Source organism: Rhea pennata, chromosome 1 (genome assembly GCF_028389875.1).
Source record: "Rhea pennata isolate bPtePen1 chromosome 1, bPtePen1.pri, whole genome shotgun sequence".
In the NCBI taxonomy this organism is placed as follows: Eukaryota; Metazoa; Chordata; class Aves; order Rheiformes; family Rheidae; genus Rhea; species Rhea pennata.
Genome location: NC_084663.1, coordinates 54,700,338 through 54,724,827, shown reverse-complemented (window position 1 = coordinate 54,724,827; position 24,490 = coordinate 54,700,338). Strand labels below are relative to the sequence as shown.

The window sequence follows — 24,490 nt, the reverse complement described above, 5'->3', positions numbered from 1 at the left end:
GCTGGAAATGCAGCCCTGGGGAGCTGGGGGTGACGCTGAGGGTTGTGCAGACACAAGCTCCGCTGCCTGGACCTCGTGTGTGTCCTCAGCGGAAAGAGAAGGGAAGGGAAGGGAAGGGAAGGGAAGGGAAGGGAAGGGAAGGGAAGGGAAGGAAAAGGGGGATCAGAGCACTCCTGGCAGCAAGGCAGGTTTTAACACTCTCGTTCTGCTGTGCAAATAAGCCCAGGTTCAAAGTGCATACCAGTCTAGGCATGCACATTTTCACTGTGATTTTCTCTGGATTTGGGCTGAAACCAAGGAGTGAGCTAAAGGTAACCTTCTGCTCTTAACATCTCCCAGGCCAGTGGCTTTCCAGCTGATTTTTCTTTACTGCAGCCCACTGACACCAGGCTGCACGTCCTGCCTGTGCAGCCTTCCCTCCCTTCCCCGTGGCACCCGGGGAGCGACGGAGGGCAGGATCAGCAGAGCCCCGCTGTTGCAGGGAGGCGGTAGCGGGGTGGGGGAGGCCTCTTTTGCTGCTGCTTCAGTTGGCGTTTTACATTGGAGCCTGTGGGGGGTAAGAAGGGGGCTCGGGCGGGCAGGGGAGGGACTGAGTGAGGGGGGCAAGATAGTGGGGCTCCCGAGAAACTGGCCTAGTGGTTGCCACGCTGTTTTCCGTGTGCTGAGGTGGCTCCCAGCAGCGGCGCTGGCACAAGGCACGGATGCAGGCAGGTGAGCTGGCTGGAGGGATATTCCCCGTACATGCCCCTGTGTCCCCCGGCATCCTCCACCTCCCCTACATCCCCTTGTGTCCTTGCAAACTCTTGCATCCTCCTGAATCTCCCTGTGCCGTGGATCCACCTGCATCTCCGTAGTCTCCCGCATCCTGTACCTCCTGCATCCCATGCATCCTCCTGAATGTCGCTGCACTCCGGATCTCCCTGTGCTCCCTGCATCCACCGCGTCCTGCACCGCCTGCATCCCCCGAAGCCCCCTGCGCTCCCTGCATCCCCTGCGCCCCCCAGCCCCCTGCATTCCCCAAAGCCCACAGAGCTGCCGGCCGTGGCAGGGCTGGGCTGACACCCGCACCTCCGCGAGCCCCACGGTGCCCGAGGGAGCCAGGGGAAGAGGCAGCATGGAGAGGCCCAGGCACGCGGCAGCGGGGAGTGGGATCCCCCTGCCCCAGCCATCCCGGGCTGCCTCCGCCTCGGCTAAGAGCAGGAGCCAGGTCCCTCCACCCGGGCTGGGAGACGCTGCGTGTAATTTATGCCACCCCAGACGTGTGTGCGTGCATGTGTTACAGGAAACGTATAATTATTCTCCAACCACGCTAAACTATAAATGCAGACATTCAGAGTATACAGCTCGCTGACAAGAGCCCCCCAAATATTCATATTAGAAACTGCAAAGGAGGGATCCAAATCCACTCCTGCCGCCGGCCCTCCCCAGCTGATGCCAGGCAGTAAGCAGCTACTCATGAATATCGTGTCTGTGGTTAGAGCTGATTAAATACATTTTAAAATGACTCATTGGGGATTTTTTTTTTTTTTAATAACTCACAGTGTCACTACAGGGCACAAAGTTTGCATCATTGAGTTTGTTTCCCTGTTTCTTTGAGGCAATAAATAATTGAGGAGCTGAAGAGCAAACAAGAAGCCCAAGGAGAACACTACCAGGGAATACGTTTAGCAGCTTAATGCCTGAACAGCATTTATATATTTATTTTGGATATTACTTTGCGGGGGGTGGGGGGGGGGGGAGGAAGGTCTGCTGGGAAGCTTGAGCTGCTTCATCCCCTCCCAGGAGCCCTGCAGAGCTGCAGAGGCTCCTGGGGAGCAGTGGCCTGCGTGAATTTGGGGGAGCAGGGGAGGGCTGGGGGGGGTGAGGGGAGGCGAGTGGCCCGTGGGAGCAGGGGGCTGGGAACGTCCTGGGTGGGGGGGGGAGTCTGCAGTGGGGCAGGGAAAGGGTCTCCCCCCCCACACACACACACACCCCAGCCCCGATGCCAACCCTGGCGGGACGGGCGCTCGTGGCCGCCGGGGAGCACCCCGCTGCGCCGTGCCCCTGCCGCGGGCCTGCCTCTCGCCTCCTCGCAGCTCAGGCAGCGAGGGAAAAATCAAAGGGGGGGGGGGGGAATACCTACATTTACCATTGCTGCATTTCTTCTTCCAGCACCTGCTTTAAAAGCGGTGTGACTTCCCGAAGGAATTGAGCGACTTGTAAATTCTCATAAAGAAGTATCATTACTCCTGAAGAATATGAAACGTAGGCTTTTTTTTTTTTTTTTGGTGGTGGAAGAAGGTGTTCTTTTACATACAGCTGCCATAAACTCCTGTTGAAATTGCTAAACTCGGCTCAGTCTCAGCCACAACTTTTGGTCGCAGGTGCTTTCTTCCTGAAGTTTAGTCTCTGCATCTTTTCTGTATTTTGTGAAATGCCGGTACTCGGTGAGCCAGGAAGCGGCGTCTGTTTAGCAGGACGCAGTCATAGTACGACACAGCAAGGAAGGAAATGAAAACGACACCTGCGTTATTGAAACCTTGGTGGGGAGAACGGGCCCGGTGGAAGCTCCTCAAAAATCCCGTGGGATCTTCCCTGACCGCGGAGGGTCCCTGCTTTGGCACGCCGGACCCTCCTCGCGCGCTGCCGCAGCTCCGGGTCCGGGAACGAAGCGGAAGCACCGTGAGCGGCGTCGGGATTTTCCGCCGGGGTCTCCCAGCCTCTCTCCCTCCGGTGTCTGCCTCCCCGGCTCCTTCAGCATCCCGCCGCTCTCGCAAAGGACAACGCGAAATCAATCCGGCTGCTCTCGTTGCCCGCGCCGGGGCTGGGCGGCGCGGCCGGCAGCCTCTCCGCCGCTGCGGACCCGGCCCCGCGCTCGCCCATCGATCGCGGGCTCAGAATAGCTCCCGCCGGGCGAGAGCAGCCAGCGAGATGCGGCGGCCGACACCGGAGCCGCTGGGAGCGGGGCCGCGCGCCCGCCGCTGCCTGAAGGGCACGGCCGCCGCTTCCCCGGCCTCGGCGCCACCGGTGCCCACCGCGACGGGGCTCGGCCCCTTCCCCGGGTGCTCCCGGGGTGCCTGGAGGCTGCCCCGGCTCTCGGGACTTTCTCCCTACCGATGTCTTCTCCCAATCCCAAACCTGCCCTTCGTGTGCTGCTGTGCAAGTCAATCAGGGCACACCTCGCCATCCAGGACAGACCCCACCACCCAGAGCCAAGCCCTCCCTCCAGGACAGACCCCAACACCCAGGACCAAGCCCGCCAACCAGAGCACATCCCAACACTGAGGACCAAGTCCTCCATCCAGGACAGATGCCAACATCCAGGGCTAAGCCCTCCATCCAGGACAGACCCCAATACCCAGGACCAAGCTCACTGTCCAAGACAGATCCCCATCACCTAGGACCAAGCCCTCCATCCAGAGCAGACCCCATCACCCTGGCCTAAGCCCTCCATCTAGGACAGACCCCAACACCCAGGACCAAGCTCACCATCTAGGGCAGAACCCAACACCCCGGACCAAGCTCACTGTCCAAGACAGACCCCCCATCACCCAGGGCCAAGCCCTCCATCCAAAGCAGACCTCCCCACCCAGGACCAAGCTCTCCATCCAGGGCAGACCCCCATCACCCAGGGCTAAGCCCTCCATCCAGAGCACATCCCACCACCCAGGATCAAGCTCACTATCCAGGGCAGACCCCAACACCTAGGACCAAGCTCTCCATCCAGGACAGACCCCAACACCTAGGACCAAGCCCTCCATCCAGGACAGATCCCAATAGCCAGGGCTAAGCTCTCCATCCAGGACAGACCCCCATCACCCAGGACCAAGCCCTCCATCCAAGACAGACCCCACCACCCAGGGCCAAGCCCTCCATCCAGAGCCAAGCCCTCCATCCAGAGCCAAGCCATTCCTGGGGTGCCAGCAGAGCTGAGGTCACATCTACAGTGCATTGGCAGCCGCGTTGGTGAGCACGGCTAGGCTACGCATCTCGCTGCAGGATGTGACTTTCCTCTACAAAAATATCCCGGTGGTCTAGAGTTGGCTTTTCTGATATACAGGGCCAAACTTCCCACCGCTGTGAACAGAGAAAACCCAAGGACTCACCTGGTCACGTCCTACCCAGGATCTTGCCCTTTCTGGGGACTTCTTTTTCCTCTGACCCTAGGCGGCTTTTCTTTGTTTAGTTTTTCTCGCAAAGAAAAAACCAAACTCCTAGGAGTCTCTCCTCAGCTCTGGAGGATTTTGTCCCGGGTGGGTGGGGGGGGGGGGGGGAAGGAGAGCTCTGTGAGCAGCACTGCAAAGATATGCTTTGGGGTTTTTTCTTTATTCTTATTTTCTCTTTCAGCCGTAACATAACGTAACTGGTCTCGTCCCAGTCTGTTCAGGGGCCGGGCAGGGTAGGACGTTGCTCTCCAAGCCCTCGGAGAGGCCGAGGCGGGCTGCTTCCCCGCACCCTCCTTTCCAAGCCTCGGCCTTTGCACCTGCGCGTGGCAGGAGCGAGCGGTGCCGGCGCAAAGGACCACCTGCCCGCAAGCCCCAGGGCGCCAGCTCACTGGTGGCCTGCAGAGCCCAGGCTACGGTTCCCCGCACCTGGGGACCCGGGAACGACCCGGCCCGACCCCGAGAGCTGCTGGGGTGGCGGGGGCAGCCACCGGGGGCGGGAGGGGGGTTTCCCGTGCTGGAGTGCAGGCGCGGATGAGAGTGTGCAGCCTGCTCCCCGCTTGACTGCCCTGGCCACGCAGGTGGGGCTCGGGGGAGCAGCCGGGTGGAAGGGCTTGAAGGGATTTAGGTGCAGGCGGGACCGATCCAGAGAGGCTCTAAGGTAGGTGTGGTGGTCAGGACCCATCCCTGGTCAGGCGGCTTTTCGCAGGCCCCGCTCCAGGCCATTTTGGCTGGCAGGAGCCCCGCGGACCAGCCACCTCCTTCCTCCCTCGTGTCCAGCGTTCCCCCTTGCCGGCGCTGGACGGCAGCGACCGCCTCCTCCCAGCCGCCTGCCCTTTCCGGGCACAAGGCTGCGCACACCAGCACCCGGCTCTCCCTGTGCCTGGCCCCGAGGTGCCGCCCCCTGCCCGGTTAGAGGCTCCTTGCTTAGGTCCCCCCCCCCAAAAAAATTCATTTTTCTGTTCGACTGCAAAGCACCTCGTTCCTCGCTCCCACGCGGCCGCGCCGCGGGCCCGGCTCAGCAGGAGCCGCGGGGAAACCGTGGGACTGTCCCTTCGCCTCCCGAGAGCGGGGCCAACCCCTTCGGCAAGCGGAGCCCGGGCCGGGCTCGCCGCAGGCTGCCCGCGCGCTTTCGGCCTCCCGCGCGGGGAGCAGCCGGCGCGGTTTGGAAAGCGGGGCAGCGCGCTGCCTCCCGGCAGGAGAGAGAGGAGCCGCGGCGAGACCGTCGCACCCGCGCCGAACCGCGCCGCCGCCACCGGAGGGGTGTCCAGGCCGCGCGGCTCTGCCCCTTCCCGGGTGCGAAACGGGAAAGCCGGGGGGCGGCCCGGCTCCGCCACTCCCGAGCGCGCCGCGTATCGACCCGCGGAGCGTGCCGTACCCTTTCGGACGCTGCGTAGGACCAAAGCGATTCCGACACTACGTAAAGGAAATGAAGACTAATCTAAAAGTGGAGTGTGTTTTTTTTTTTTTTTTTTTTTTAATCTTTCCTTAAGTGTGAACACCATCTGGCTTCCCCAACTCCGCCAGCGCTTCCAGTCCTGAGGCAGTTTCGCTCTTCCTAATTACTGTCATTACGCGGTGGGTAGTGATTACGGACGGATGCTGATGCGAGCTATCGGGAGGGCCGTGTCCCCGCCACGGGCTCAGCTCGTGCAGCCAGGCAGCGTCTTCTCAGCCATTTAGGGGAGAGTCAAAAATAGACCATCTGGGCCGTTTGACGTTGGGAAGTTTTGCAGGTAGAAAGGGTAACTTCTTTTTAAAGAGAAGCTGAAGGGACGAGAGGGCAAAGGCAAAGGAAGGCGAGAGCTGGCACATCCCACGCTGCCGTCACCGAGCACTGTGCGAGCTCCAGGGGAATAAGGGCTAATGCTGCAATTACAGTGACATGGAGGCACTGCTGAGACAGGCCAAAGATGGGCAGTAACATGCCGCTTGGTGCCTGCAAGCTGGGCTGATGGGCACCTTAGAAATAACTGGAGGCCGGGAGGGAGCAAGAGCATGAGCCCCGGAGATGGAGCTGAGCAAAGGAGCAACAACTTGGTGTGTCCTGCTCTGCTCTGCTCTGCCTCCAGCACGTCTCCACTGATGGTGTCTGCCCTGCCCTCAGGTGCACATGCAGCTCAGCCACCAGCGGCTTTTTCTTGGACAGCTCCAAAGCCATGGTGATGGGCTCTGCAGGCAGATAGGGGTCAGGCCCAGGTATCACCCTTTTGTCTGGCCAAAGAGAGGCTTGCCACCAGCCTGCCTGCCCCCGTGCAGTGTCCCTTGCTGCATTTTAGCATTAACTCTCCCATGCAGCTCCACTGCAGGGCTGCCTCCATGCACTCAGGCACGCAGTGTCAGTGCCACCTCGTGGCAGGTTCCCCAGCTCCTGAGGCACCTCTGGCCTCTCTTCCTCCCCCATGGTCTCCCATGAGTGACCTCATGGTCTTGCAGGGGCTCCCACGGGTCTTTCTGCAAAGTTCTGTGCAGCTGACACTGGGAAGTGGGTGGTATGGGATGCTCTCTTGGAAAGCCTGGCCCACAGGAGTTCACGAAGGAAAAGGTCTGTGCTTTGTGAATGGGCAATGGGGTGGTCACTAAAGCCAGGTCTTCTCCAGTATGAGGCACAAGCAAGCACAAAGAGAGGAGCCTATACCTATAGACATGGTCTCTACTGAAAGATGGATATCATGGAATGGCTTCGTGCAAGGGATAAAAAGGTCCCAACCTTACCCTCCCTCTCCGGCTGAATGGCAGACATAGCATGGCTGTGCTACGTGCACCACTGAAAGCCCGCAGTGAGGCAATGCTGATCTGCATGAGGTCTGCATGGGTGCTTCAGGCTAGTATAGCTCAGCTCTTGGGTGAACTACTAGGAGATGGAATCAGTGCATGAATTGGCAAGGGAGTTCCTGTCCTTGAGTGAGGAGAAAGAGAGGGGAGAAGGGCCCTGAAAGTCCCAGGTGGGGAGGCTGGTGGAAGAAAGCCAAGCAGTTTGGAGGCTGAAGAGCCTGTGGGATTGAGAACCATTTGGCAGATGTGACTGGTGGCTGCAGAGGAAGACATTTAGCCTCACCACACTATCGAGGAAAAAACTGGGGTCACGGAGCCTTGCAAAGCCCGGGTGCTGCATGGGGTTGTCTGATGTTACACAGAAAGGTAGGGAGAAAAAGCCTTGAGAGCAAGGAAGCTGCAGGGATACATAGCAGACGGATACATGGCAAAGTGACAAGCCAAGGGGGGAGAGGAGGACTACTTATATGAAAAAGATTGAACAAATCTGCTGAGAAGAGAGGAAGTTAAAAAGTATTCAAGGGGGGTGCACCTCAAGAATTTTCATCTGCCTGTGCCATGGGACAGCCAGAGACTGAAGGTGATGTTGCCACAGGAAGGTGAGGAGCTCACTGGCATCCCATATTCTCAAGTCCCGTGACTCCCTAGTGTCTCCCTCTCCTCCAGCTGCCCAATCATCTTCTGCCCAGGTCTCCCATCCTCTCCATACCTTGCCTGAACACCTTCTTTGTCCCCCTCTCTATCCCTCTAGGGAGGCGCTGCATATGCTATGGCTGGTGCACAACTGGGTGTGCTGGCTGGCCAGCAGGTACAGGCTGCTAGCCACCTGGTTTCTATTGCTTAGACCAACGAATGGATGAAAACCAAATCCCCCTTTCCCTAGGGACACTAAGGCCTCTTTCATTTCACCATTTAGATGCTTGTGAGGACGTAAATACCTCTGTGATCTCTGTCTTCATCATGTGTGGTTTGTAATCAGCTGATGGGGTTGAAACAGTTATGGAGAGAGCAGATAAATGCACAGACAGCTTTAGGAAACGTAGCTAAAATCTTGTCATGGCTTTAAACTTTGGAAATGGTGCCTGCCCCTGCCTAGCCTAGGAAGGCAGCTCTGCCCTGTTTAACTCAGCCATGGAGCCTTGCTTCAGCCAGGAGTTACCTTCGTTTCAGGCACAATCTCTGGCAGCAGTGGCATCAAATAAAAGGTTGCAGTAGAAAGGTTTGACCTTGAGTCCTCCTTCCTGTCTCCCTTTGATTGCCTCCTGCAACACACAGGGCCATGGGCTGTGCCACAGCACCCCCTCCTCTCTCCTTGGGACTTCCATGTCTGCAAGTGCTTCGTGGTGTGTCTTTGGGAGCCATGGGCGCAGGCTGAGCACAAGGAGAGCAGCTCCCAACCACACTATTAATATGTTGGACATGGTTTTATAGCGGGGAGGAGTTCAGTCCCAACTCTTATCAGCCTGCGCTGGGATTTCCACTGACTTTTCCCTGCTCTCTCTGAAAGTCCATGCCACTCTGGCTGGGTGAAGCCCCAGCCTCACCAGCCTTTCTAGGCATTTCTGCACACTGCAGGGAAGGGTTGCTCAGCTGGGGAGGAAGCACAGCTTCTGCCCAGCATGGGGAAGTGAGAAACTGCTGTGGAAAGTCAAAGAGGGCAGTGAGGAGAGTCAACAGGCAACAATTTCCCCACCCCTCACCTCGGTCCCCATCATCGTCCCTGTCCCAAATGAGAGTGAAGTCCTCAGGGGGGCCCATAGCTCCTGGGAAGGCTGCGCTAAGAGACGTAGCCTGGGAGTCTGGGCTTCTTGCAGGCCTGCCTGTCCTCTGCTGCCATATATTGCTGCGATGACTGTGGCCAGTGGGCATAGGAAGCAAGGGAAGGTGCATAGACAGGTCAGACTGCACTGGTAGGTTGGGATTTTTGTGGATGGAATCTGATTTTTAGGGCTCTAGAAAGTAAAAGCCTAAAGGCCTTGCCAAAACTGCTGGTCTGTAGAACCAACCCAGGGAAGATTTACGCTGACCCCTGGATTTTTTGGGGGCTTTTATGCAATTATTTGGACCGTATCTGTGGGCCTGAAAGCCTTTCCTCTCTCATCTCTCCCCACTCTGCTTTGGGGACTGCTGGAGCAGCTTGGTGTCCTCCAACAGTTCCTCTGGCTGGCAGTGACAGCGAGCTCCTTCTGCGGGGAGACATGTCCCATATACAGTGAATCTTTTCTCCCAGACAGAGTTTCTCTACAAACCCTCTGCTTCCAGCTGAGTAGTGGTGGGCTTTGCCCTTGCCTGCCATCCTTTGCAGAGATCACCGGGGCTAGGCACTGCAAGGCACGGGGTCTCTTTTCCCCCACAGAAGCTGTCCCAGCCCAGTAGGGAGCCATGTGGACAGGATGTGTCTGTGAAGCTGGTGCAGAGGAAGCCTCTGCAGCTCGTGTCCTTGCCTTACTGGCAAGGCTGCCGTACTGGAAAATGCTGATGCCAACCAAACGAACGAGGGCTGACTAGGCACCTCCTTGCATAAACCCTGAGAGTCAGAAGAAAAGTGTCATAGATTTACACTTTATTCTTTAATTTCTACAATTATATTTTTTTGTTTCCTTTCTCTATTCTCCCCATGCAGACAAAATGGACAACCCTATGTCCTGTAAATAAGGAATGAGAAGCATATACAAAAAAGAACTGCAACATGAGACAAGTTTTTCCCAGCCAGTCGAGCAAGGAGACCGTGGAGGAGGGGAGATTTACTCTTGCTATGCTTGACTGAGTCAGGCAGGTGAGACCATGGGGAGACTTCTGTATGCTATAATGGACAGAGGGATATACGGGATATTTGCTATCTGAAGAATCCAATGTGGATTGAAACGCTGCTTCTGTGAACTGTAGATGCCCAGAGTCCCATAAAGAAGATATATCGCTGAAGCTTTAGAAGAAATGAGAGCAGAAGCCCTTACCTTACCAGAAAGAGGGTGTTTTTCAACAGGATTTTTACACAGCACATACAAACAAAACTTCAGTAGTTTTGTTTTCAGATCTTCACCTCATTCAGGGATGGGCACCGCATCCACAGTTCTCAGCCATAGCAGTTACAAGGCAGGAAACAGGAAAGAAATGCATTACAGTCCTGCTCCCATTCCCTGCCTCTCACAAGCAGTCTTTCTTCCAAATGCCAGAATGTCTTCTGGGATGGGCCTTGGTTCATTTCAGAATTACTTTCCCCAAACCAGATGTGCGAAGATTGCTAGAAGGCACTCTGAATGGCTGAGTGAGGAGCACACAGATGAAGAGACCCCTGATTTGTGCTGTGGTGACTTCACTTCTGTGGTAGGCAGTGGTTGCTGGCGGAGAGCTGCAGTGACTGTTGCGGAGTAAGAGGATTGCTGGGGAGCCAAATGCTGGAGCCTCCACAACTCCTCCCAACTGAGCTAAGGCAGCCACTCAAGTCTGAAACTCCAAGGAAAGGTGACTGTGCACTTGGACCAGGCCATGCAACATCCCCAGCCATGAGGTAATGAGACTGAGACTGACCCCTCACGTCTTGAACTGTGTTAAGCATTAGTCAGATCAAGGTTTACCTCAGCGACTGCATTTAGGATGGCAATGAGGAGGTCAGAGAGATGAGTTATGGGGAAGAAGTGAGGCCTCTGTGCCTTGTGGCAGCTTCTGTGGTTCCCCTTATGAGATGAACGCAGTGAAACCAACTCCAGCATCCATGGCATGGAGGCAGACCTCACCATTTAATATAAGAGCTCCTTGAGTTCCAAAGAGAGCTAAGGCTTGGGCTAACGTTCCTTGGGAGAGAGGCACCTTCCTGTCTTCAGAGGGACATTCCCTTGCGCCTAGCATCGCCGATCAGTCCTACAAAGAGCAGTGCCCCTGAGTGCTCCATTGGGTGAGCACGGTAAAGTCTTCTAGTTTCTGAAGACAGCAGTGTACAGGAGAGCACTATAGGCAGGGTCTGCCTTTGACTGCAGCCTTAAAGACTGGACATTCGTTAACAGTGAGGCCAGGTGCTAGAATTGGTGGCAAATCTAGAACAAAGCTGGAAATCAGTCATTAGCAAGACAGGGGCCTCTGTCATACTGCTGCTCAGTGGTGCAGTCTCTGCTTGCTTGGCTATGTCTGCTCTGCATTCATTGCCTCTGAGGCAAAGAAGTCACCTTTCTGATGGAAGAGTTCACTGGGACTGCTGCTGGGATGGTGCTTTATGCAAATAAAACCCCTCAGGCACTTCTAATTTTCTAATCACCCCCTTCAGGACCAGCAGGATTTCTCACCGAAGTCCTGTTTCCTGGGCTCTATTTACCCAGGAGATTTGGTTGCTATAATTACTCTGGATCAACAGCTCTGCTACAGCTATTCCAATGCCATTTAACTACACTGGCAAAACTCCCTTGTGTAGACAGTGCAGTGGAATAAAGTGAGTGCATTCTGGACTAATGACTTCATTTTCAGAGCAGAGCATTTCCTGCACCATAAAGCCACTCATGTGTGTGCCCATGTGTGGACTAGATCATCTACAGAGAGGAGAGGTCCTGGGCCAGCACTGCTGGTCAGTTCTCACACAAGCAAGCTCCTTAAGACACTCACTTAAATTAAGTGATCCCTCTTACACTCACATCACTCCCTGCCTGGTTTTATGCAGCATGGAAACATCCATCACTATGAGTCCTGTCATCGCAAGTGACACGCGGTATTTTTGCAACAACTGTGAGTGAATGTGATGGTTGTCTCAGGAATGTGATGGTTGTCTCAGGCCATAATGACAAGCTCTTACAGCCAGTGCTCCTCAGGACCAGCAGCCTCCATTGCCTGCCTCAGGTCCTCTCTGACTTAAGTGCTTGTAGGTCAGAGCAAAGAGAGATTTTCCCCTCTTCCTCTCCTCACTCCCTGCTTGGAAGATAAACTTGTTTACAGTCTCCTGGCTACCCAGCTGCTGAGGGGAGTTTCCCATGACTGTCATGCCTCCTGGCAGGCAATGGACGGCTTCCACAGAGCAAGGGTGTCCAGAGGGAGGAGAGACCTGAACAGTAGATATGCCAAAGACAGGAGAAGGCTGGACTGTGAATGGAGCAGATGCTTGATGAGGCTTGCTTCATATGGCCACGAGCCTCATTTTACTGAGGTCAGCAGCAAAAATCCAGCTAATGTCAATGGTGAGGGATTTCGCCCTAACGTAATTCTCTTTTCCCCTTTCCACTTTCCTTTTTTTCTCCTCCTTTCAGCTTCCTGCCCCTAGAAATCCCCCATCCATCAACAGACTCACTCTGGCTCTCCTGCTCATCCATGCCCGCATCACTGCAGCTTTGTGAATGGCACAGCAGCCCCCAGCAATCCTTCCTCCTCATCAGTCAGATCTCCCCTGCCTCCTCCAGACAGCACAATCACGGCAGCTATTGGCTCAGCGTAACTCCACATGATCGACTTAGACTTCCTCCAGTGACTACTGGCTTATTTGGGACTTTGCACAAATGGGAAAGTAGAAAAGGCAATGATTCTAGAAGGCTGATCTTGCTCAAGGCAAAACCTCGTTCTGATTCAACTCACTTCCACGCAACACTTCATCCATCCAAGGGAAGGAGTCTTGGTGTTTGCAGGGAGAAGCCATAAAGCTCCAGCCCTGCTCCACCAGCTCTCATGGTATCTCCTCGTTGATGCAGGTCTTCTGGGTGGTTTTCGTGGTGACCAGGGCAGCAGCCCCCAGCTCCGTAGCTGGCAGCGGGAAGCAGTGGTTGCACTCCTTGAGGCAGGGGGACACAGCAGAGAGTGGAATGATGTCGCCGCCGGTACTGCCTTGGCAGCACAGCCTCTGCTTTGCTGTGTCTTTTCCGAGTGGCCCAGGCACTTCCACCGCTCCATTGGCATGCGGGCACTTTGCCAAAGCAAGATCATCGTCTGCTGCCAGTGCAGTGGAGCCGTGCTGGAGCGGGCTTGATGAGGAGATGGCTTTGTCCAGGCTTTCTGAGAGAGGACAAGCAAACGGGGTTATCGGGCTTGGGAAGTAAAGCAAAGCAAGGCACGGGGTGCTGAGGGACGAACATGTCCATGGGGGCACACGAGGTGGGCATGGAGACTGCGGCAAAGCAGAAGGGATCGGCACGGTTTCCACAGCGCCTTTTCTTCCGGGAACAAAAACCTCTTTCTTGTCTGTTTATTGTTACTCTTTCCCCCCAAATAGTAATGGGGAAACGTAGAAATTCGCACTTGCACTTCAAGCCTTTTCATGAAGTAGTAGCAGTGGCAAAGCTACTTAGCAGCAAGTCCCTTTTTTGTCTGTCTTCTGACCGCCTCTGACTTAAAAATAGACTTGTTTACACACTTTAAATGCACACACACGCTGCTGGCTTGAAACTTTGGCCCCGAGATCTCCTAGAGAAACTTTTTACACCTCACAAATGGGAGAGGTGTGTTTGCAGGCGGCCGAGCCCCGAGGGGGTGGACAGGGGGTGCGTGCGTGTGTGTGTGTGTGCGTGGGGGGGACAGCAGCGGGGCAGACCCACGCTCGAGGCCCCTTAAATATTCGCTGTTGCAGCTAGCAAGTGCCAACCCTTTCTTGCCGCTGGATTTCTTTCGCCTCTTTCGTTCTTGGTATTTTTCCCGAGCGTTTGCGTCAGCGCTCGCTGTCACAGCCTCGCTAAGTTTAGCCCCGCGCGCCGCCTTGCAACGGAAAGGCCCCAGGTAAAAAAATCCCCCCCCCCCACCACCACCTTAGTCACAGCACCGGCACCGCCGCCTGCGCCCGCGAGGCAGAGCCCGGGCGGCCGGGCCGGGGGAGCGCGAGGCTGGTGGGGCCGGGCAGCCCGCGGCGCGGGGAGGCGGTGGGTGAAGCCGGGCGAGACCGTTTCCGAGAAGAGAGCGCGGGGTTGAGTCAGCGCCGGGGCTGGGGTCCCCGGGGAAGGCGATAGCTGCCCCGGGGCCCCGGGCTGCCGCCCCGCATGGCCGGGACAGGCCGCCATGGAGGCACTGGGAACCATCGGGGCGGGGAGGCCTCCGTCCCCGCCGGCCTGGCAGGCCCGGCTGATGGGCTCTGACCTGGACACTGCTGAGGTCTTTGGGTCTTTCCTACAGAGAGGCTCCCTTTCCCCGCCGAATCGTGCAGGCTCTTAGGGGATGCCCTCTGGAGCCCTTCCCAGCTGTCCCTAAACCCCAAACTCTTTGGCCTGCACATGGCTGTGTTTTGCGCGTTGCCATCCAGCTACCAGGGGAGAGTCTCTCTCGAGTACCCAATGCAAAGATAGAAAATGAGTAGCACATATATTTGTATTCTTAAAATTTCACACATGCTCATGAAGCCAGGTTGAAGCTGCTTGGGAAATGTCCACACCCTGAGTTTTGTCCTTGTCTTTGTTTTCATGGAAATGTGAAAATTTTGCCTCCAAGTGGTGGGGTCATGAGAAAGCTGGATGGTATTTAAATCTGCTTCCTGTGACCCAGAGCACTAGGAACCTCATCACTGTGGGCAGGCTTAAGGTGCCTGACTGGTTTGGTTTATGGAAGGGAAGCTAAAAGGCTGTTCTGCTTATGCTCTTTAAGTACTGCCACATGGAGAGGAGATCCAGTGCCAGTAGGTGCTTTAAGCAAGCAAAGGCAAAACAAGATTCAGAAAAATGGAGGAAGAATTCAGCAGAGCTCATGCTGGAAAGCTGTTTGAAGGGATTCTCAGGGAACACAGGAGACTATCACTTAGGGCTCCACTCAGTTGCCCAAACAGGCTTGTCTAGTGCCATCTGAAATACCTTCAAGTATCTGCAAATCTGCTGGGTGAGCTGGCACAGAACCAATGAGACACAACTGCAGCCAGGCAGGATGCCCTGGGGCATCTCAGATGGCACCAGAGCCTTGTGCAGAGGAGCCAAGTTGAGCCTCAGGGGGTCTGCAGCGAGGGCAGACTGAATGTCTAGTGGGACAATGTGCTGCCTCCAGGCAGAGGAATCAGTACGGGCAGGCCTCTGGCACGTGTTTCGGAGAAGCTGAGTATGGCTGTGCCAAATGGACTCTTCAGCCAGGGGAGACTCAGGGTGCTGTGACAGGGAGTGCAAGAGATCTCCTACCTTTGGACTCCTCATCCGGCTTCTTCCTCTTCCTCTTCTGCCTCCCCATTTTCCAGGTCAGGAAGCCCCAGACAGCAGCCAGAGCCAGGATGAGCCCCACAGCAGCAGGGACCCCAAAGATCAAGATGGTGTCTCGCAGGTCTGCTGAAGGGGGCGAAGGGATCAGGGCTGAGGTGGGCGCTGCATGGGCAGGCTCTGCCGTGGAGGGAAACACCGGCAGTGTCAGGATAGGGTCCTGGGCAATGTGCTCTAGGTGACCCTGCTTGAGCAGGGGGGTTGGACTAGATGATCTCCTTCCAACCTCAACCATTCTGTGATTCTGTGATTCTGTGAGGGGGAGAGCTAATGTGAGGGAAGGAGGGCAGCACTGTTACCCACCGGTCTGTGGACAGGCCGGCCTCAGGGGTTTAATCACAGTATTTTCATAAAGCAAAAAAGAGTGACTCTTCACTTTTACTTGCCCACCATCCGCAATGAACAGCCTCCCCACCTTGCAGAACCCTCACCTCCTCCTTCAGCTTTCCTGACTGGTGGGAGATGGGAGCCTCCCGCTCTTCCACACTCTTCCCTGAGGTAGAGCATGCTGTGACCCCCTCTCCAGGTTGGATCAGCCTTCCTCTCCCTGCACTCCTCTCCCTCTAGCTGGGGCTGGCTCTCCTCTCCCCCACCACCCCTTTCTCCTCTTGCTCCAGGTGGAAGGAAGCTCTCCTTCCATAACATCTCCTTCTCCTCTGCAGAAGATCCCCTCTCCTCTACCTGCCGATCCAACCTCCCCTCCAATCCATGGTTGCATTCCAGCCCCTTTTGCCCACCACCCCGCCCTGGGGTGCTTGGGACCCAGCTGCCTTCCCCCTCTTACTTGTGTTGTCGTTGTACAACTCAGAGCATTTCACACACGACCTGGTCAGGGAGTCAAAGCACTGGGAAGGGAGACAGGAGGCGCTGGTGTCTGCTTTTCCTGATGACATGATTGACTGAGCGGGAGAGCTGTCTTCCTGCATGGCACCGGAGAGAGAGGCTGCCCAAGTGTGAAATCGCAAAGCTCTGGGGCCTGTGGCAGAGGGAGATACAGTCTGTCAAACTGCGTCTTCTCCCCTGGGGCTTGTGATCTCTGCGCTTCCCCCAGGGCGGATCTTCATCAGGAGGAGGAGAGCAAGCACCAAAGCCCTACCCCTGGCTGCCCATGAAACATGTTCTTAAGCTACTCTCGTTCTCCAAAATGTGTGTTCAAAATCCCTGCAGCCTCTGGCTGTCCTCAGCTACACAGTGTCCTGGGTTCAGCCTGCACCTTGGCCTTGCCGGCCGGTGTCATCCCCTTGGCCCTCACCATACCCCAGTCCACCCATCTATCACCCTCACAGCCTGCCCCTGACCCCAGTCTGTCCATGTCCCCTCAGCCTGCGCCCCTGCCTGTGAAAGCCCCCTCAGATTTTCCCAGTGCCTGTGAATGATTTTCCCCGCCCAAGTCTTCTATAAGTCTCTGTCCCAGGGCACTCTCCTAGTGAGCTGTTCGGAGGGGCTGACCAGGTGCTGGAAATCTACCTGGACTCCGGGTTCAGGAGATTTGCCAATTCCTTTGGTGAAATCTCTGCTCTGTGATGGACAATGTCTTGTCCATTCAGGGAATGGGGCAGAAATCAGCCTTCAGCACTGCCTTTGCTCACTATATTTAGTACAGACCCGGAGACCCTAGCTTGCTCCAGGACTGACCCAAAAGAGCTGCGCTGCTTACTCTGTAGACCTTCTATATCCCCAACCTAGATCAGGTCTTTCAGGCCTCTGGTATCATATTGTGTACCCCAGGGTTTCAGAACTGGCTCTGTTGCGAGTATCTGCCCGGTATATGAAGAAAGGAGGTCCCACCAAGGCTGTCCTGTCCCCATACCCTTGGAGGGTACTAAATACACCTTTAAGTGTCTTAAGTGTTCCTGACTGTGAGCAGGAGACCTTTTCTACCACTGATACCCATATGCCAAAGCCTGCAGCTGATGCCTGAGTGGATAAACAACTGATTTCGGAGTTGCAGATGGCTCTTCTTCATCTTTACTAAACAAATTTCATGCCACTTTTACTGCACCCCATAGTGAAAAAGACCCAGGCACTCTGTTATTGGTCTGCTCTCAGTTGAAGGAAGCAGTGGAGGAGACCTACGACATTTGGCACTTCAAGCAGTTTGTTGTGCACCCCTTGCTGTTTCAGGCCAGGCATTTTGTTTGCCTGATATGCTGTTTCCTACCAAGCTATGTCAAACCATGCTACCCTCTGCCATATGGGATTCAATGAGTGGGTCATTTCATCAGCCCTGCTGGCTACCCTGGACCAGATACAATCCTTCCAATCTGAGCTCTGCTCTCTCCTCCTCCAGGATTCGATTCCTCATCAAAATGAAGCTAGTCAGGATCTCTCCCTTCATTTCTAAAATGCCATAAACTCCACAGGTGGTGCGTCACTGTGCGCTTGCCTTCTCCCTCCAATGCCCTTTAGTCGGCCCCATCAGGAGACAGGCTGCAAGGAGCCCCTCTCTGGTGAAGGCCAGCTAGGGGATCAGCTCAGCCCGGCTGGGACCTTGGCCCTCCCCAAAGCGCTCTTGGGGCTGGAGGAGTCCAAGCGAGTGAAAGTCATGACTAAAACCTGGCCTCAGTCACTGTCCACCAGTTCCCCACCTAGTGCAATTTCACTTCCTTTTTCACTTGACATAGCTAATCTCCTGCCATCCTCTTACACAAACACACACAAGCACACATACTTTGGTTCTGGAGATCTCCTTGCTCGGTTGCTTTCTCGATTTCTGCCATTCTCTCAGACGTGTTTCGCTGCCATAGTTTGCCGTGGTAAACTGCTCTCTCCTCCCTAGGAGCACTGTGAGAGCCTTGCTGTGGTTTCTGTGCTTGTGACTCAGTTATTCCACCTATGCAATAGTAAAACGAAAACTCTTTGAATGAGCTCAGGCACACCATACACTTCCCTCTCTCAGTGCAGCTTGGGGCGTTGAAGCTGCGAGGGCCAGGGAACGCGGTGAACTCGACACCCTCCAGCTCGTTGTTTGCATTGAACAGGCTGTTTTCAGCTCTCTTTGCAGGTGATTTGCAGGTGTGGCAGCTTTTCCCCTTTGCAATGGGGAAAAAATCTGTTTGTCTGAACCTTGATTTTTGTGTCAACCTTGTTCCTCGTAGCTATGGCAGAGCCGAAGCATCCTGGAAGCTATTCTTCCAGTCCCTGATTTCAGTAAAGCAGCAAAGCCCAGTCATGCCCTTCCAGTTGAGATGGGGCTGAGAGGTTCAAAACTCATAACAGATTCCCCACTAATGACTTTGGTTCATGAATTTGCAAACAGTACCCCAGAGGTGCCTGGCTTACGTGAGGTACAAGATACTTCAGTGCTCTAGTCTCTGGGTCTTAGTACATCGAATCCTCTCCAGGCAAAAGCTTTCTCTCCTTCCAACACTTTTTTTTCTGGATGGCTGTTTCACACTGAACACACTGTTATCCAGCAAATCCAATGCTTAAGAGATGAAAGAGAGCAAGAAAAGGCGGGTAGGACAGAGCTGAATTTCTCCTACAGCGTGTTGTCACTGCTCTTTCTTTGCAGTCCTCCTTGCATCATCCCACAAAAGGACTGGTCACCATTTCCTGTGGCAGGTGAAGATATCTCGTCTGAATGTCCCATGGTCAGCTCCAACCATGTGCTTCTGGTGGGAGTTAATGCCCCACAATGCTCCCATCTGGCAGTGGAAATGAGGGGATCTTATCAACGTCTACAAACATCTTAAGGGAGCGTATAAAGAGGATGGAGCCAGACTATTTTCAGTGGTGCCCAGTGAGAGGACAAGAAGTAGTGGGCACAAACTGAAACACAGGAACTTCCATCTGAATATGAGGAAAAACTTCCTTCCTGTGAGGGTGACAGAGCACTGGCACAGGTTGCCCAGAAAGGTTGTGGAGTCTCCTTCTCTGGAGATGTTCAAAATTTGTCTGGATGTAATCCTGTGCAATGTGCTCCAGGTGACCCTGCTTGAGCAGCAGGTTGAACTAGATGATCTCCAGAGATCATCTTCCATCACCTTCCAACCTCAACCATTCTGTGATTCTGTGAACACATCCGAGCCAAAACCAACTCCTATCTGGTTGTTCGCAAGGAGCCTCAGCTGCGCCCAGCAACGTGCATCAGGGATCTTGCCTGGCTCTTCCTGCTTTGGGGGTGCTGGGCTCAATGCAAGGATGTTTCTCCTTACTTAGCCTGCCCCAGCTCCCTGTCTCTTGCACATGCTGGGCAGAGCAGATAAGCGAGCAGGAGGTGGGTGCTTCCAGCAGCAGAGAGCACTGATGGAGCATCACTAGTGCCATAGCATGGCACTTGAGGGGGGGAGTGTGACAAAAAGCAGTGTTGCAGTCATGTCCAGCAGCTGGGGGAGGTAAGGGAGCAATAAAAAAGCCCAGGATCCCTCCAGCCCATATCTGAGCATTGCAGCAGAGCCCTGAGATGGAAAGGGCACCCCAGAGCACTCGCTGTCCCTGTCTGGCAGCTTGCAGAGGTTTAATGGTAAGAACTAGCAAACAGAAAGCATCTTGTACTGTAGGATGCTCACAGCAATGGCTTCAGTCCAGAGGGTTTGCTACAGCCCTTCATAAAGCAGGTGACATACTTCCCTGCTTCCAGGGTGCACAGCAGAGAACATGAGAAGGTGGTGTACATGCAAGTGCATGTGCTTAGGGATGCAAAAGAGCAGTGTAGACATGTAAAAGTGTCAGGATGGGAATTTTGAGGTACCTTGCCTCGTTCCTGCTCTGCAGAGAGCAGCTAGGATGGCTGATGAAGTGCTACATGGATGTAGCCATGCCTTGCGCATCAAGTGTGTATGGGAGTTGTACATGCACATAAACATCATCTTTCTGTTAGGTTGTGGTCAACTGAAGGGAAGGCTTTGTTCAGTTTCTAGAGGTATTTTCTACATCATCAATTCAAATGATATATGCTGTTTTTGTTATTCATAAGCTCTCATTAAACAAACCAAAATAACTTGAGTCTTTCCCTTTCTGGGGCTGGTGGTGGCTGGTCCTGCTCTGGAAGCCACACTCCACTCCTGCTCCCTGGGATGCCCTTCTGTCACCTCCTGACTAATTGCTCCACTGATTCCTCTGCACTAACTGTTCCCATGGCCGCACTGCCTCCCTGTCATCTGGCTCTCCCTTTGCTCCCAAGTCGAGTGAGAACAACTGCAAGCTGTTGTAGAAGCAGTGTGGCTGCATGGGACTCACCGGGGTTTATGCCATGCTTGATGACAGCTTTTGTAACTCCCTCAGCTCACAGCACAGCCAGCAGGAATAAAAGAAATGCCCCTAAATGGGTCAAAACACAACTTGTAAGTTGGCTGTGTTAATGCCCAGCCACCAGTTCCTCACGCTTAGCCGATCCCTTTCCAGACACCATCTGCCTCCAACGCTCCTCTCCCAGCTTTACATGGTGTGGCACAGCCCAGGACACGCTCATCACCTGCAGGCCCAAACTCACTTGGTGTGCACACATGCACGTGTGCATGCACACATGCATGCCCTGCCCAAGTGCTCTACCTAGCCCCCTAGCAGCAGCATCAACAGACAGTGGTCTTTCTCCACGTGATGCTAGCACCAGTCCTCCCATAGCCACCCTGCTCCCATGGCACCAGTGGGCTGGGGCAGTGCACCAAGGCTTTGGCAGGAAATTTGCTCTGGAAATACCTCACCGGCTAAAAGGCTTAGCTGTTTCTTATGCCTCATGTTATTCCTGCTTGCCATTCTCGTTTTCCCAAGGGGGACACTTCTCTGTCATGCCCCTCTTGCCCTCCCTCCTGAGCAGCCCCTTTGGGATTCCCCTCAGTGGTCCTCGCTCAGTGACCCTTGGTCCCCTTGTCCTGCAGGTCCCCCTCCAGCGCTGTCACCCTTCCCCTCTCCTTCCCCTTCCTCAGCTTTCCCTCACTCCTCTCTCCTGCCTCCTTTGGTTAACAGGGGAGAAAAATGAGGAGTCGTGGCATTTTGCTGTACTGCACTTACAGATTAACTCTGTGACCACTCAAGCCAAATTTATACACTGGGAAGGGACCAAATTAAGGCACCTAGATCTTGATTTTGACAGTGAGGGTCAGATTTTCAATAAAGTTGAGCACCTGACAGCTCCTGTTTAGGTATCTGGAGAGAAAAAAACAAAACTGTGAATGCATGACTGGGAGTGCTGGGACAACAGTCTTGACGTCTTCCCACTAATGAATTGCTCAGAGGTCCTGTTATGTGGGAGGCTGCTGTTGCCTGATTGCAATGACTGCTCCTACTCTATTTTTCCCCCATCTTCTGAGTCCTCTTCTGTCACCCTCAGCCTCTCTGCAGTTCTTTCAACCACCCTGTGCTTCTTTCCCAGCCTGTCTGCTTCCTCCTGGGCCAAAAAAAAAAAAATCTCTGAATTCACACATGATAATATGTATTCATGGAGCAAATCACTGATGATTTTCACAGAAGTACTTGCACATGTAACAACATACCAGCGTGACCCTGGGCTCCCCAGACTGGCTCCATACATCCCCTTTTCCCCTTTTTTGTCCCGTATCTTTGTCTCTCTGTCTTTTGTAAGAGCAATTGATATTTTTTGGAGCATTAAGGGTTGGTAACTAGTTATTGGTTATGAAGTGTTTGTCTCTAAGAGCTGAATACGCTTGATAATAGCATAAATGCATAATTAAAGAGCAGAAAAAATGACTCACTGGTTAAGGAAATTTGCTTTCCTTATCTTCTCTGCAGAGAAACAAAAGCCTCGGGAGCTTGGGAGTCCAGCTAGCTAAGTGGTTTTATTAAACAAATAAAACAGCAAAAATATCAAAAGAGTTATTTTAAAAGTATGTCTTAATACTAGAGCTAAGGACTCCTTTCAATTTCCACCACTGTTTGCTCCGAACAGGCACCAAGGGAGATTGTTTCAGCTGAGATTGCTCCTTACCGCATATGATCCCCACAAAAAGCCTAGCAAACAGCGCAGGCAGCAAGAACCACCATGGGAGCTGTGAATGAAGGACCTCATCCTACAAACGTTTACACACATGAGTAACTGGACTCAAGTGAGCACTTCCTTTGATATTGGTGGGTGGGTATAATGACTCACACGCATGCTTGCAGAACTGCCTGTATCAAAAAATATCCACCGAAAGTTCACGTTGTGCTTGTGTACATGAGTATTTGCACCGGAAACCCAAGGGCTGATCCTGAGGACAGAAGCTGCAAGGTGTACGTATAATAGACCTGTTTACCTCAGGACAAACTTTTGGTCAGGTGTACTCACCCCCCACCCCAGGATTGCCTTGGCACAGACCAATGTCTTCTCTCATGTCTGGCTGTGCCGGTTGCTGGAGGTCTCCAGCGGGTGCCATCACCAAGGTGCGGGTGTTGCCCTGCTCCCGAGCCCAGCTAGGTCTCCTTCCCAAAGCCACCCTAGGAAGGTTTCACAGCAGTGTCTCAGCACAGCAGAGCTCCCCATGTTTGCTACCTTCACTCCCCTCCTAAAATCCATACAGGCTCAAGAATAAAGCCCAAGAGGCTTTTAAGAACAGGCTGGAAATATGTAATGAGGTTTAACAAGCCCTGGCAAACAGATCCCTCTGCACGTGCTCTGCTTTTCTACGATTTCTGTGAAACAGCTCAGCTACCAGCACTGAGAATTCAGCATGGGGCAGTGTCCTGGTTTCACCTGCTGTTTTGAACATCACCCACCTCTTGCCCTCTCGTTTCTGTTCCGCGGAGTTTTGCTTGCAAATGAGGCTAAGGAAAAAGTAGCAGGAGTCCTTAGCTTCCTCCACGAGCAATGTACAGACTTGGACTGCCCCAGGGGTGATGCTAAGCCCTCATATTTGGCTTCTGCAGTGGGTTGTCCTTTGAGGAGCCCTGCAGTGCTGCAGAGGGTCAGCATCCCTGCGCTCAGGTCCCCTCTGCCCGTTCCTCTCTTCTGCCCTAAGAGCCCTCTCAGGCCACAGAGGTGCTAAGGACTGAAGGGAAATTGCCGCACCTGATACAGCCAAGGGGTGTCTCAGCTCCTGCTGACCCTCCCAGGAGTAGGCGGTGGGGGACAGACAGGGGTATTTCCCTAGTGTTTCTGGCCAGCCCTGCCCCTCTGCACAGTGTGATGGGACTCCTCCAGCAAGGCTCAGGCAGCCAGACGCTGCGGGTGCCTGGGACCTTACAGCGAGTGACACGTTATGAATATGGCCAGCACCACACTGTGCTGCTACCAGCTGTTCCACCTGAACATCTCCACAAGCAAACCGTGAGCAGATCCCCATCCTAGCTCTTGCTGTGGCAGAGATCACTGCCTCCCTCCCCATCAGGGGACAGGACAGGCGGGAGCTCACACAGTCCCCCTCCGGCAGCGTCGGGTACGCTACCTCCCGGCAAGGCTTTGCTGAGGCTGGTTTGGGAGCTTTTCTGTGCCTGGGAGTGGGCAGCACCACCAGCACCCAGACACAACCAAATCACTGAGGGTAATGTGCTGTCGTGCTGCAAACATCTGGCTAGGTGGGTTCAGCTAGTTCAACTATGTTTACATGAGGGCAGAAATCTCACTGGAACATGAGGCTGAAAGCAGCTTTAAACCAGCTGGGTGACCTTCACCTTTCCACAACATGACTTGGCCAGTGCTAAGTACTGCTAACACCCATTGCTGCTCTCTCAGGACACAGAGGCCTTCAGGAGACAGCGCTCCAGAGCCAGTGAAAGCCAGAGTCAGCCGAAGTCAAAGAGCCATTTCCCTTCGAGCCCTTTGCAACTTGCTCCAGCAGCAAGGGATGGAAATGTGGTTTGGTCAGCCTGGAAGTGAAAACTAAACTAACCAGCCCAGATTGAATTTTGCATAGTAAGCGGTTATAACGAACCACTTATAGGAGAGTTGCAGGCTTTGGCTCACTCACATGAATGGCTTGGTGAGTATATTTGAATGGCAAATCAACCTGAGAAAATACAAAGGTGCTTGCAAACGATTCCAACACAGGAGTGATGTTTGCCCAAAGCACTGATTTGTTGCAATTTACTCTGCTGTCTGCAGTATAACTATCCCCCTTCCCAACAATCGAATAAGGCTCAGACACCGCACTTGCAACTGCAGCAAAATCCCAGCGTGGCCACTACACAGCCACGCTCTTCAGCGTATAATTCACTTTGACTGCAGGAGCCCTCCTAAAAATGACGCTCGAAACGAGCAATGTACCTAGATACTTGCTGAAGTAAGGCTCAAATTGGGAACAAAGCACACCAAAAATATAAATACATTCCAGTGGCACCTGCAAAATTACAATAGCACCTAAGCAGGAACAGCAGTCATATGAACCTTTGTGTGTTCCAGTACCAACCACTGCTCCAAATCAGTTGGAAGTGGGTCACCGAGACAGTTTTTGTAGCTGATTCATTTTCCTTGTTAGTATGATGCATCATGCTGCATTGCAGCCTCCCACCACATCAGGCATGAATAGTCCTGGGACAGTCTCACTCACTCCCACCCCATTTCTGCCCTCCCCT

At 54.0% G+C, this 24,490-nt stretch overlaps 1 protein-coding gene across 1 annotated transcript; it reads right to left on the bottom strand.

The window, feature by feature from the left end:
- Positions 1-9,465: 9,465 nt before the first annotated feature.
- Positions 9,466-18,947, bottom strand: TNFRSF13C (TNF receptor superfamily member 13C). The gene is made up of 4 exons (XM_062587152.1): positions 17,715-18,947; positions 15,828-16,019; positions 14,969-15,163; positions 9,466-12,878 (listed from the first exon to the last, which is right to left on the bottom strand). Exons 1-4 carry the CDS (start codon positions 17,923-17,925, stop codon positions 12,553-12,555), a joined length of 924 nt encoding a protein of 307 aa, XP_062443136.1. The 5' UTR covers positions 17,926-18,947; the 3' UTR covers positions 9,466-12,552.
- Positions 18,948-24,490: the final 5,543 nt, after the last annotated feature.